The following is a 15,123-nucleotide window of genomic DNA, read 5'->3' as shown; positions in this document are numbered from 1 at the left end:
CAATTGAGTGTGTTTCGCCACTCTTTGAATGCTCCTTTAGAGGTTTTTTCCAGTGAATTTAAAATTACCGAATGTTGTGTGTGATTTCGGCAAATCGTCAAATTGCCGACATTATATTCATAAAGTTGGTAAAATGCTATTTTACCAACATTTTTGGAACATTGTGGGTAATTCGACATTTTACCGAAAACACAAAAAACGTTCGGTAATTCATCGAATTGCCGAAATTAGTATGAATTTTCCCGTTTTGATATTGGGTGAGTGTAATTGATTTTTTACGTTCGCCAGCGCTTAAGTACAGCTTTTACTTATTTGTTGGTGGTCATACGACGACTGTGGCCAAATTTATCTAAATTCAATGCCTTTTACGATAAAACTTTGAAACTGGCAAAAATCATTCCCAATTTGGTGTATATTTAATTCGGTAGGTAATGAAGTCGACTAGTTTTAATGTTCACTCCTCACTTTCAGAGGTGACTTAAGCGCACCCGAGTATTTGTGTTGTTTTTTTTTGTTTTTTTTTCGTTATACTTTACCATTTTGGTAAAAAAAACTTTGTATCAATAGTTTGTGTAACATAACAAAGAACAGTTTTTGAAAAACCACATTTATATTAGTAAAATATGAAGAAAAAATGCTCAAAAGTAGAAATTGCGTAATATTGCGAAATTGAGCCAATGCGAATACCGGGGGCAGAAAATGTAAGCTCTTCTTCGTTATGTTACACAAAATATTATTTAAAAAAAATCCTGGCCAAAAAGCTAAAGTAGAACGAAAAAACAACAAAAATATTCGGGTGCGCTGTAGCGCACTTGAGTGCGCTAAAGTCATCTCTGCTCACTTTTGGGGTTTATAAATATGTATGAAAATTGTCGTGTAAACGAGGTTCCTATATCTTCGTTACATCACAACGCCATTCATAACGTACAAATCATACGAAGATCTAGATGGCTGTTGACGTTTTAAAGAAAAATTGCAAAATGACAAATACAATATAACACTTGTCAACCATATTTCTAACCACTGCACCCGATTTCAATGGTCTTTAGCGCATTTGAAAAGTAATTCCTTCCACTATTCAGAGCCAGTTCGTTTGTTAGCTAGTCTACGAAGAAAGTTACACCTCCGATGTGAACAGATAACGTCGATTTTCAGAAAAAACCTTAATAAAACCGAAGTGCACTAAGTCGTTCCGTAATCCAGACAAACGGAATATGGATTTGAGATCGGGAGAGGGTCCGCTTCAATGTGGTATGCTCCGTTTTGCTCGCACAAAAACGCCGTTCATTAGTGTTATTTGAACTACGTAGAATATTGAAATTGTGACAGTCAGTGACTCAATTGCATGCTATGACAAAAATTGAAGAAAAAACTGACATTTCCATTTAAAGTGCATTATATGCACTCAGGCACCGGTTTTACGAACAAAGTTAGAAAAGTGGTTTCACGGTTCGAAAGTTAAAACAGTATACATTAATCCCTAGATTAATCCGCAACAAACCAAATCTTTCATTTTTCTGATAAATTAAATAATAATCAATTGCAGCCCCCGCGTTTTTTGACGACTTCAAATGACGGGTGGTTCTGAAAATTTCTTAAATTATGCCATGGTGGTAGATTACACCAACGCATAAGCAATTCACTTGCGATATAACGTGAATCCCTATATACTATATATCGCAAGTGAATTGCTTACGCGCTACGCGCAAACGAAATCATACCTCGGCCAACTTCGATGTACGGAATATAGGTTTTCACGTTAAATATCGAGTGCACTGCATATATGATGCTTCGGCAACTCACGAATCGCCAAAGCAAGTGAAATGCTAAATCCACGAGTGTGCCGACAAGTCCGCTGCTTCATTGAGAAACGTCCAAAAAATGTAAATACAAACCTTTTTCGTTCGTTCATCATTTAATGTAATTTAACTTCCGTATAAGTGGCAATATTTTTTATCTGTCAATTTCCAGAGTGTGTAATCTCGACAATTCAAAAAGTTTTCCAGAGATTCGAACAGATTTAACTTATCTAACGGATGTCCACCCCATAGTCAACACTATTAAATTCTATGCCCAAAATATCAAGTAAAATGTCTTTCCTCTTATGTATATGCATGTTTGTCATGGTGTTTAAATGTTTTTCCAGATGTGCATGAATATGACACACACAATGGAAAGTGAAAATAATGGGTTTTTCGTTTCAAAACATCGTTAATCACATTGCAATTCGAAATATATGTATCTGTTAACATGGAGCGTGTGTCCTTTTGCCCACACATTACTGTTTATTGTTATCATTTATTGTACGTGCATTATATATCTATCGGATTTTGAGCACATACAAATGTTGTTCTTTTTCATTTGTTGTCATTTTGAGGTTGTTCTTTTTCATCCAATCGGATAGGTTTTGAATTACCCGTTGTCTTTGTAATATGTTGGACAAATTCCGACATGCGATCAGAAAATAAATTTCAATGGTCAAAGTACTGACAATGTAGTTGTCAGTTGGGATCGTGTCTGTTTCAAACATGCAATATAAATAGGAAAATATGTACAAACATAGAAATTGAAATGCTCGTGAGCACAAAAAGGAATGATTGTTAAATTTTCAGACGGCTATTAGTTAACGGCGCGTAGTACAGAAAAAATTAACGTGGCTACCTAGAGCAAATGAGGCGAACAAGTGAATCAAACAATTATTAGATTTGGCACCACAACAATGGAACCATAAAAACCGCAAGGTTGAAAAAACAACATCGACTCAACGCAGATGAAAAAATGAACATTATATCCATGTTAAATTATATATTATGATTTTTCAAAATAAATATATAACGAAGGTATTTCGAATTGGAGAGCACTCGCTATCAATTTACTATCAATGTTATATGAACGGTGCGTAATGAACGTCTCAATATCTACCACGCACACTTATATAATGTCAAATTGATTACATATAAAACACACAGTGAAAAATTGTAGAGCACCATCGATCTTTGACGGCAAAACTTGAGTTCGAATTTACGCGCTCTCGAACTCATTTGAGATGTTCACTAGGGGCTTCTATGTCGGTTTGGCATGAGAATTTTTACTCACAAATTCGCGCCCAGTGCCATGCATTTGCAACGCTGCCATATGATTTCTATGCAAACATTCGCACTCGCATTCGTATAGCAGTCGTATTTCGCTGTTCTCGAACGTTCTCACGAATGCGAGTGCGAATGTTTACATAGAAATCATACGGCAGCGTTGCGAATGCATGCCCAAACACGAATGAACGAATGAATTATGTATTCACAAGTTCGCTGTCATAGCCGTATTCGTCGCATTCGCAAATATTCAAATTTTTGTTCTGAAATGCGAATGCATTCGCAGCATTCGCGAGAGATAAATCCCCTTAGGATGTTCAGCCTTAAAGAATGCTATTTAAAACGAAACTTACAGAAAATATTAAAGAATAAATTCAAATAGAATATTCAATTAACAACAAATTAAAATCAATATTGATTTTTAGTAAATTTGGTTGAAAAACGGCAAAAGAAAAAAAAATTTAGTTTATATTGATGAAATTACTTTTTTATACTCGATCTTATTTAATCCTATTTGTTAGGGTTGGTAAACTTTTAATTTGTATTTGGAAAATAGAAAAAAAAACATTCAAATCACTAACTTTTAAGCATTGATGCAATAAAAGAAGCAATCGAGTGTGGGCACATGAAAAAAATGACGAATGTGCCTGCGATAGCGTACTATGTGCCACACCACGCCGTACTGAAGCAAAGCTCAACGACGCAAGTACGATCGGTGTATAACGCATCAAAAAAATCATCGAATGGTCTTTCGCTAAATGCACAACTCGCAATTGGTAAAATGGATCAACCAGACATGGTAACATTCATTCTTCGTTGGCGAAAATACAAAATTGGAATAAATCGAGGCGTCAACCCGTCGAGAAAACGTCAAAAAAACGAGTGCGCACACAGTGTACCTTTTTGGATCACGGGGGCGTATTACATGTCGGAGGGAGATTGCAAAACGCAAGCATCCCCTCCGACATGAAGCATCAAATCGTGCTTCCAAAAAATAGTGAATTAACGACGTTGGTGATCAGAGAGTATCACCAAGATGCTCTACACGGCGGACCAAAGGTGACCGAAGCATGCATTCGGCACAAGTTTTGGGTCATACGCAGCAAAACTACGATAAAAAAAGAACTAAGAAAATGCGTAGTTTGTGCGAAACAAAAACCGAGAGTTTTACAGCAATTTATGGCGAATTTACCTACAGCTAGGGTTAAAAAGACGGAAAAGGCGTTTTTGGAATGCGCGGTCGACTTTCGAGTGAAAACTTCAAAATTACGAAACGCAAAAATAGTCAACGGTTACATCGCAATATTTGTATGCTTCGTCACGAAGGCAATACACATCGAATTTGTTGGCGATTTAACGGCGGAAAGTTTTGTAGAGGCTTTTCGAAGATTTGTTTCGCGTCGTGGGCGCGTATCAGACATTCATTCAGACAACGGACCAAACTTCGTAAAAGCGAACAAAATTCTGAATGAATTATCTAGCATCGAATAAGAGCAGTTTAACCAAATGATAAACAACGAATTGCTGCATCTTGAAATAAATTGGCATTTTACACCACCGGCAAGCCCACACTTCAACGGACTTGTAGAAGCGGGAGTAAAAGCAATGAAGTATCTCATAAAACGACAAATTGGTGATACAGCGTTAATAATCAACAATGAGGTTATGTTGTAATCATGTCAAAATGGATAAAATGTATTACAAACACATAACCACACTTCTTTGAATTGAATGAGACTTTGATGTGAAATAAAAAATGTTGTGTACAATGTTTGGAGCAGATTTTTTGTGTTTGAATTATTCTTGTGCAAATTTAGCAGTATACAAAAAATCTGACATGAAGCTTGAGCGAAAAGTGAAGCAATTTTTTTTCTTGTTATCAACGAGCAGATATTGTGATGTGTATCAAATGAAGATAAAACAAATTGATATTTTGAATATTGGCATCAATGTGCACCTACAATTCCATTATCTGACATGAGGCTTGTATTTATAGTACACACAGAAGAAAAAATATAAAAAACTACACAGTAAGATCAATCAAAACTGGATTTATGCGACAAATCGTGTAAAACGTTAAAAACGTGTAAAATATCGTGTAATTTTCAATGTTTCAAAGATGACGCATAATACGTTTGACAGATCCGTGTATCGGGTAATAGTATTGACCAATTCATTGTTTTATTTGAATTTACACGATATTTTATCATTTTACATGATTTGTCGCATAAATCCTGTTTTGATTGATCTTACTGTGTAGTCTTTTATATTTTTTCTTCTGTGTGTACTTTGTTCAACTGCTCTTGGTCTATATGGTCTTATGTACGAAAAAAATAATTCCGAACGATTTTGGTGGAATGACTTAGAATACCGGCACGGGATAGTCTCGCTCATTAAACGTCAAACCAACAACGCCACACATTTTGACGGCAACGCATTGGAACTGCATTGATGTCAAACATTGTCAAACATTGTCGTGTTGTGTGATGGAACAATAATATTTGAATTTTGAATTAAAAAATGACTGTGGTAAGCGTATGTATTAGTCAATGCAAGTAATACTTGAAAATCGGGTCACTGCACGTTGGCAATTGTTTTCACCGGATTATAAATGAATGGGCAAGCGGAATAATGAAACGTAATTCTGTTTTCAAATGAAGTGCCTCTGAGAAAATTTTTCAGTAAAAAAGCCCCACAAAAATATTGTCTGATAAAAATTTGTATGAAAATCTTATTCAGACAATATTTTTGTGGGGCTTTTTTACTGAAAATTTTTCTCAGAGGCACTTCATTTAAAAACAGAATTACGTTTCATTATTCCGCTTGCCCATTCAAATGAAATTCAATGCGTGACATACAGATTTACCGGATTAAAAATGTAATAGGTAGTAGCATTACGTGTCAAATTTTGGCATTACAATTGTAATAGCTATTACTTGACGCGTCCGTTACAATATTAACATGTTACCTAACATTTACGGTAGTAAAATTCTGGAAGTGGGTTTTGGTGGATCTTTAGGATTGTTCAAAACCACTCCTGCTTCTGGAAGTGAATCCTCAGGATGGACCAGGGCATTGTCAAACCCAGTCTGATCCATCCTGAAGATCCACCAAAACCCACTTCCAGAATTTTATTACCGTAAATGTTGGGTAACATGTTAATATTGTACCGGACGGGTCAAGTAATAGCTATTACAATTGTAACACATTACCGGTAATGCTAAATCAAATAAAAAAACTTCTTTCGAAGTAATTCCTCGTGACGAAAGCGAGCACAAAACAGCTGATATCAATTTTAAAAAATCATTACGGAGCGATTCAAAAATTAGTTGAAAGAATGCAAAAGAAGCAAATCCAAATCGCTCCGAAATGGTTTTTTAAAATTGATATCAGCTGTTTTGTGTTCGCTTTCGTCACGAGGAATTATTCCGAAAGAAGTTTTTTTTATTTGATATCAGTTGTTTTGTACCCGACATTTTTTTTTCAACAAAAACAACTAACACTTAACAAACACAAAGTGGTGTGTATTGAGCCAAAGAAAATGAAACATGAAATGTTGTAGTTAAAAACCAGCATTTTCGCCTTTTTGAATGAAGCAAAATCAGACTTATGAGCGTGTGGACTCGAGTTCGAGTCGTACACCGGAGGAAAAAAAATTTAAATTTTTTTTCGCTAAATAAAATTTGGTTTTTGGACAGATAGATGAAATTACATTTTGTTTTGATGAAATTACATATCGCTTTTATACTAAGAAGAAAACTATCACATGTTTAGTTTTTTCATTATGAATTTTTTTGATTTTGATTTTGATTTTTTCATGAAAAGCAAAACGGAGAAATACTTGATTATTTTGTTGACGATTGAAGCAAAGTATATCAATAGCGCCGCCTAACATGATGCGACGTTGGATGCGACGTTCAAACGAACCAACACCTCTGTGTACATTGTACAACGCACACATAGACTCTTTGCATTAACACGAACGTACACACAAAGACTTTACTTTCACAGAGATTTGTGGTTGGTGGCGCTCCCAACAAAGTTTCCACAGCAGTTCTAAACGTCAAACATTGCTATAGCATATGAGCTAGATAGTTTTGATGAAAAGTACTTTTTTGTGTTTATTGTTGATTGCGTGGACTTGTTGAGGGGCTGGTATCTGAAGAAATTTTATTCATCTGAACGCAAAAACACTTTGGTTATGATTTTGCCCTTGTTAACGGCAACAAAAAGAGTTTTAGTTGATTTTTGTCGATTTTTCAAGTTTTTTCCAACTTCTAATGGCTATATCTCGAAACACAGAGATTTCCCAGATATAAGCTATATGACAAAGTTTAGCTCTAACTTGGGGCTAAATTTCAGAGAATTTTTAAAAAAATCGTCGGAGCCGTTTTCGATAAAATGGCCGATTTATGCAAGGCCAGGTGACCATTTTTTCGGGTTTCTGCCCATAAGACATGCCAACTCAATTTTTTCAAATTAAAATAGATGTCATTTGATAGCTGGCCTCAAGACCTTTCCAACGATACCCAAAAGATTGAAATCGGTTCACTGGATTAGGCACAGTGATCATTGGAAAGACGGCCATATTTTGAATTTTCAAAGGCCGGCCAAATCAAAAAATGGCGGAACAAAAAAGTCTTAGTTTTTGATATACTTCAAAAGTCTGAAAGTTTAAAAAAGATCGGGCAAAAACTACGGACAGACGGACAGAAAAAATATCATCTCAGAATAATTGGTGGAGACGCCAATTTTTTTTTTTTAAATCTTCATAACTCATGAACGGATTGTCCGATTTCGACGTTCTTGGGCTTGTTGGAAAGGTCTCGACGAGTAGACTCAGGAAAAACATGTTTCAAGATGAACGGACGCGTTCAATACCCGCTAAATGGGAAAAACTGATAATTGTACATAATTTTCGAGTGGCTATTTCTATGGAGGCGGTTGGTCGATTCTCAAGTTTGAATGCATTTTCTGGACCTATGAGCCAGGGGCTTTCTAGCGATACTTCATTCATACCAGATGGCCTCTTAGGAAAAAAGTTCGAAATTGCGTGTAAATATAGGCGAGTTCGACTTTCAGCACAGAGGTGCTTTCGTCACTCGCGCCTGCTGTCGCCGGCTGTGATTTTTGCATAACAATTGTAATAGCATTACTTTGGCTCTTCGTTACAATATTAATGTGTTGCGGCAAAATGTAAATCTGTAGCGTGACATGAAAGGAATCGAATTAGCCAAACGCATTTGTATATATACTAAATACACTACCGTGCAAAAGTTTGGAACCACTAGGTATTTTTCAAACAAATTGACCATTTTTGGTGGACTCATTAACATATTTCGGAAACACCTGCACTCTTGATATTTTGTGCATAGTTTCTACGATGTTTCAATAGTAAATCACAGAGGTTTCATCAAAAAGTATTCACGTACTTAAAAAATATATCAATTAGAATTTGATCTGTTTTAATCTTCATATAAATTTGATCATTTTTCACACAGTACAAATTCAAATTGCTATATTTTTGAAATTCATGAATATTTTTTGATGAAACCTCTGTGTTTTACTATCGAAACGTTGTAGAAACTATGCACAAATTATCAAGAATGCAGGTGTTTCCGAAATAAGTTAATGAGTCCACCAAAAATGGTCAATTTGTGTGAAAAATACCTAGTGGTTCCAAACTTTTGCACGGTAGTGTATATATTGAATATATTCAATAAAAAGCGCATTGCAGCAATAAATCACAGTTAATTTTCAACGTAAGTAAGGCTTCAAATATATATAGCATTTACTCGAAAACTGCCGTAAAATACTGATATTCATCAAAATGCTCTTTGTGTTTTTTAATAGTAGGGTCATGTACTCGAATGTGAGCCGTACTCTAATGTGAACCACCTTCAATTTTCGGGCTAAACGTTGACATATGTCAACAAAATTTCTGTCATCGGTTTCTTTTGACTATTTCTTGTTTTTCTAATATCAAACACCCAGATTCACATACGTTTTGTTACTCAAATAAAGAAGTGATAAAATTTTTTTTCAAAAAGTTTTTCCTTATCATCATATAAACCGTTATTTTGTGTGATTTTTTCGACGATTTTAAAGGTAAATATAAACAAGGTGTTGGTTTCATCTCTATTTTCAATAATCCGAAGGGAATTTGTGATTTGCTCAAATTGTGTAGGTGTAGCGTCAGTCAGCGCGAAATCACGCTTGTACTCGAATGTGAGCCAGTCTTTGTGAAGAAGAATTCGATAATGAATAAGTTTTTTTGTTATTTTTTTTTGTCACAATTTTCATTTATTTTTCATTTCTGAACGATTAATATACAAAAAAATGCATTGCAATTGATGGTTTTTTTAATTTTTTGGGGTTTGAAATCGATGGATCTCACATTCGAGTGTAATTTTTGTTTGCTCATATCTTCATTTATTTGTCTTAAAGGATTGTTGATTCAACATTTAAAATGATTTAAGTGGATATTTATGCATTTTTTGGATGAATTTTGGGGGTGGCTCACATTAGAGTACAGTTTTGAAAAAGTCAAAAAATCATCATGTTTGAAAATTTGAAATTTTTTTGGAGAAAAATCTAAATTTTGAAAAATTGTGAATTTCCTAAGTTAGGATTTTCCTTCCTCTACAGAAGAGTGCCATCAGATGTCGAAAATTTCAAATTTTTGACGCCTTTATGGTCCAAAGAAAAAAAGTGCCTCACATTCGAGTACATGACCCTAAATATAAAAATGGATTCAATTCATAGTGCTTTTACATTTGTAAAGTCTTGACTTCATTTTCCATCCATGAGACGTCACTGACAATTTCAATAACAATGAAAATTAACTACAATAACAATAAAAATTATAACAAAACACATGAAACCACAAAATAGAATTTCAAAAGATTCTTACCTAGCATCGGTAGGTTTGTACGTAACATCATATTTGTCCACTGGTATTGCATGCTGATCTACCGATGTTTGCCACGATATTTTTACCGACGTTGGATTTAAAAATGTAACAGTTATATTTTCTGGGGCAACAGATATCGAACCTGAATCATGAGCAGACGCATACACCACCATGGCAGGGAGGAGAAGTTTTTCAAAAATGTGAATTAGTTGAAAAATTTATTCAATATATATTATTTTGTGTAGCTCATAAAATGTCGATATTTAGATTTAAAAAATGACGATACAATACGCAAAAAGAGAAAGGAGAAGAGAAATAATAAACCATAAAATAAATCATATTTTTGAACAAATGAAAAATATTTTGTCATGAATGTTTACATAATGAAATAAATTATTCGATTTATTTTTATTTACACTTTTCCTTTGATTCGTTTCTATCAAAGGCAAGTTTCAATTTTATATTTTCATTTCTCATATTTTGTTTTCATCCTCAACATTTCATAAAAACCAATTAATAGCTATTAAAGTACAGAGAACACCCGTTTGCCATCCTCCAATTGTATTATTTTTACATTGAAAGGCGCTGCACTGCACGTACTTTAATATTCATAATACAAAGAAGGTTGGGTCCTATTCGAATGAAAATAATGTTAAAGTATCCGTATGTGTGACATAATACTTAAATGTAAAAGTCAGATACTTTTCGTTTCACTTTCAAAAGATGATGCTACTACATCAGTGTCTTGTCTTCACACAAAACACAATTTTAATTTTTTTTATGCAAATATTCTGTTTTAGTCTACTGCATGTAATACAGTGATGATTATCAAAAACTATTACAAAATATTACATTATATTTGTTCATTCATCCACATATTTATGCTGTAAGTACGTGTGTCATCATTTGATTCTTGTTCTAAAGACGAGTTTTTTGTTTGTACTAAATAATGAAAACAAATCCGCTTGACATGAACTTTTCTATGCAATTCAAAAAATGTACCTAACCCAATGTAAGAACTTTTTAATTTACGTTGAAATACATGAAAATATTACAATAATTCAACGCAACTAATTCGTTTCCGTTTCCATTCGAGCTAGAGACGAACACGGAATAAATAACAACGCACGAAGTGCGCACTATATTTATAATTTTTGACATAAGAGCAGCTACGCTTCGACCATCATGTGTTATAGTTTCCATTCTCATTGATTGGTTGAATTTTCAACATTTTACAATTAAAACTAATGTTTTGTTTTGATTGAAAACTATTTGGAAAATTGAAAAACCAAATCGTTGGAAATGTCGTCGAAAAGTGATACTAAAAGGGACAAACTATAAAATTTATAGTGACACTATAAAATTTGAAACTGTTATCAAATTGAAAAAATTAAGAAATTATGGGTGGATATTGATTAATTTAGTTGAATTTCGCGTAAATTTAAGGAATTTGACCAAATACTCCGGCTAAACACAGCATAAACACGTTTCAAATTTTATAGTGTCACTATACATCGGCAAAATGGACTTTGGCTGGTTTGATGGCCCAAAAATCAAATCCAGTGGATTCGGGCTGATCCATGGGTTCTCAGGATTTGGTCTGATTCCCAGCTTTTCCTTTCCTGTGAGCATCTTTACAAGTCAAACTCATGTTTTGTATGGAATTTCACCACAGGGCAAGTGCTGGGATCAGGCCAAATCCCGAGAACCCATGGATGAGCTCAAATCCACCGGATTTGAACTTTGGACCATCAAAACAGCCGGGTGTCTACACTCCCTTTAGGGAGTGACACCACGGTCCATTTTGCCGATTTTCCCAGCCGTTTTTGAGATATTTTCATGTGTAGTTTAATGAGAAAGATATCCGCCATGACAGCATTTCAGCCCGCCATGTTGGTATTTTGGTTTATATTGACAGAACATTCTCTACTTTGACAGTCAACGATTCTAAACGTAAACACAAATATTATCTGTCATAATCACATTCACCACTTCTAATGTGCTTCAGAGAGCTTCTGACAGCGCCATCAATCCAAAGCGTTTGGAACATTTAAGGCTTTTGCTGATTTTTTCTGCCGCATTTTCATTCATGCTATCGCCTTATGGTTCAAAACTACGATCAACCATAAACTCAATCATCAAAAAGTATAAAACAAGTGGCAGAATACTGAACAAAACAAGATCGGACCGGCCGTTGAAGATCAGAGATCGGCTGAAAACTAAAATAGTCCGAAAAACCAAAATAAATCCAAAGGATTCGGCACCAAAAATTGCAGCATCGCTGGCACTGAAAATGTTGAAGTTACACCACAAAAAGTAAGAAATGTTCTGAAAAAACATGGGTACAATGATCGGATCGCACGGAAAAAATGTTTGGTGAGTTCGGCTAATAAGGCCAAGCGTTTGGAATTCGCTATTCGTCATGCAAACACACCTCAATCGTACTGGAATAAGGTGATATGGTCGGATTAAAGTAAGTTTGAGGTATTTTCATCGAACTTTCGAGCCGAAGTGTGGCGAAAACCAAGCACGGAGTTACAGCCAAAAAACCTAACGCCAACCGTGAAGCATGGCGGCGGTTCCGTGATGGTATGGGGTTGCATGACTGCTTCGGGTGTCGGAAAATTGGTGTTTAAGGAATTAATATGATTCACATATACCAATAGTGATCTGTCAAATTACCATCATTATTATTACTATTGGTGAAAGTGGCGATTTTGTATATATTGTATCTGCTCTGCTGTGCTGTGCGATATTACTATGTCACAAAAATGTATCGGTAGTAGTATGGTCATATTACAACCAATACCACAGGAAGTGTGAAGGAATGGTTGTCCAAAAAGATTGATTGACACCTGACATCAATCCTATTGAACATTTGTGGGACCATTTGGATCGAAAAATACGCCAAATCAGCATCAGTAGCATAGCTGAGTTGAAAGCCACGATTGTATCCGAATGGGCCAAAATCCCAACGACTGTGACCAAAAATTTGGTCGATTCAATGCCACGTAGAATGCAGACGGTTCGTCGCGCAAAAGGAAACCCAACAAAATATTTAATATTCTCTTTTTTCTTAAAAAATCATGCAATATTGATGTTTGACCGAATACTTTTTTGCGTCAAATTTAAGTATCTCACTGAAAAAGGTCCCAAAAACATTCTAAAATGTGATTAATATTCTAAATATGCTAGCCTATTAATAGCCTATTAATAATAAAGAATATACTTCAAGTTTAATAAATAAACATGAATTGAATCGACTTTGAATAATTATTGCACAGAAATATGAAGAAAAAAAAATTGTTTACAGGTGGCCGAATACTTTTTTGACTGACTGTACTTGGGTGGCATTTTCATATACCACACGAATCACATTAACAACGCAAGTGAAGACATCTCCATACTCTATTAGGGACGATACATTTTAAATGTATATGTTTTGACAACAAGTAGTCAGACTGTGACACAATGTACTGCCATCAAATACAACATCGATACGATGAAGCGTTTACCACATCTCTATTGACTAGATCGAGAGGAGAGTAAGTTCATCTGACTTTGTTATGAAAGAGAAGAGTAAGTTTCTTCCGACTCAAAAATGGTTAAAGGCGAGTAAGAGAAATGGAGAAAGGCGTTAACATTGCTGAAGTCAGTTATCTCTTATCTCTTATCAGTTCCGCGAAAAGCGCGAAAAATGATAAGAAAAAAAAAGTTCTATATAAAATTTGCTTTTTTATGTGCGCGATTTGCGCGCAACTGATAAGAGATAAGAGATAGATGTCTTCAGCAATGTTATAAAAGACTTCGAGTACTACAATTTTGCCGAAGACACCATGTTGTTATCTTTTATCAGTTCCGCGGTAACCGTGAAAAACCGCGGAGGCTAGACGGGATGCCAACATACTTCCTTTTAACGCAGATAGAATCAACAGAAATCATACTCTCCTCTTTCAAAATATATTAGAATTTTTTCACATACTCTCCTCTCGATCTAGTCGATAGATCTATCAACTTTCAAGATGTCATCACAATTTGTGTGGTATGGAAAATATATAAATGGGTGAGCGCGAAGGCACTGTTACAATCTGGCCCAAAATGCGGTTCTATACCAGTTTCATAAAATCCACAGGAATGAAGTACAAAATTTTTTGAATGCTTGTACGCATAGTACATAATTAATTAAAGGACTTCTAACTTTCCATTTTTCAAAAGCCACCGTCAGATTGTAACAGAGCCAAGCGCAAACGAGCGACATAGATTTGAATTTTTTTTAATGAAAAAGGTAAGAATATGATTATATCTCGGGATAGTAAAATAAAGTTGTTCTTTATACTTAGGAATGTGCATAAAGTGAACGGTTTATAAAATTCAAAAATATTTTGTATTTGAAAAAGAACTTCTAACGTCAAACATTGTTAAAGCATATGAGATAGCTACTGCGGAATAATCGATTTTTCCCCAGATTTTTTTTTTTAATTTTCATTTAAAAATTGGAATTGAGATGGCATTGGCTGCTATGTGTCAAATGACTTACATTTGAAATGTATTGTGGCACTATATCTATGATAGAAAACCTCAGAGTACCACAACACTTGCCGAAAACATCAAGCTGTTATCTCTTATCGGTTCCGCGGTAACCGTGAAAAACCTCGATGTTCCGCACACACACACACACACACACACACACACACGGCATAAATTCCGCCCATGGTGCGTCTTTTGCAAAAAGACTAAGCAACAACAAAATATTCGCCGCATCAAATCAATGCAAATAAGCAGGACTGTATGTTCCCGCTTTCCGCATTCAATGGTGCTGTCTCCCTCTCGATGTAATAACTCTCATACGCATCGAGCCTGCTCTGTCTATTGACATTCTTAATCAGTTCGATGCTATGGTCACTTTCATCGGTTCCGTGCTCACTCTCTACTACATGTTTGGCAAACGCAGACTCTTACATTTTCTTCTTTTTCGCACAACTGCAATGCTCTCTATATCGAACCACTATGCTTCTTTTCGTTTGCCCAATATAGCGGCGCTTGCACACACCACACTCAATAGCATAAATACCCGATTTCAAATTATCACCAATTTCATCTTTTGTCGACGCGAAACGATTT

General features: G+C 35.1%; 1 protein-coding gene across 1 annotated transcript in view; it reads right to left on the bottom strand.

Annotated features, from left to right (window-relative positions):
* Window positions 1-10,175, bottom strand: part of LOC129575939 (uncharacterized) — a 45,369-nt gene extending 35,194 nt beyond the window's left edge. The window contains exon 1 of the mRNA XM_055460179.1: window positions 10,003-10,175. Within this exon, the coding sequence (XP_055316154.1) occupies window positions 10,003-10,175 (173 nt within the window). The remainder of the gene's footprint in view (window positions 1-10,002) is intronic.
* Window positions 10,176-15,123: the final 4,948 nt, after the last annotated feature.

The sequence above is a fragment of the Sitodiplosis mosellana genome, unplaced genomic scaffold (assembly GCF_009176505.1).
Source record: "Sitodiplosis mosellana isolate CC-2019 unplaced genomic scaffold, AAFC_SMos_1.0 Smas_scaffold_6170, whole genome shotgun sequence".
Lineage (NCBI taxonomy): Eukaryota > Metazoa > Arthropoda > Insecta > Diptera > Cecidomyiidae > Sitodiplosis > Sitodiplosis mosellana.
This window is presented reverse-complemented; position numbering and strand designations above follow the sequence as displayed.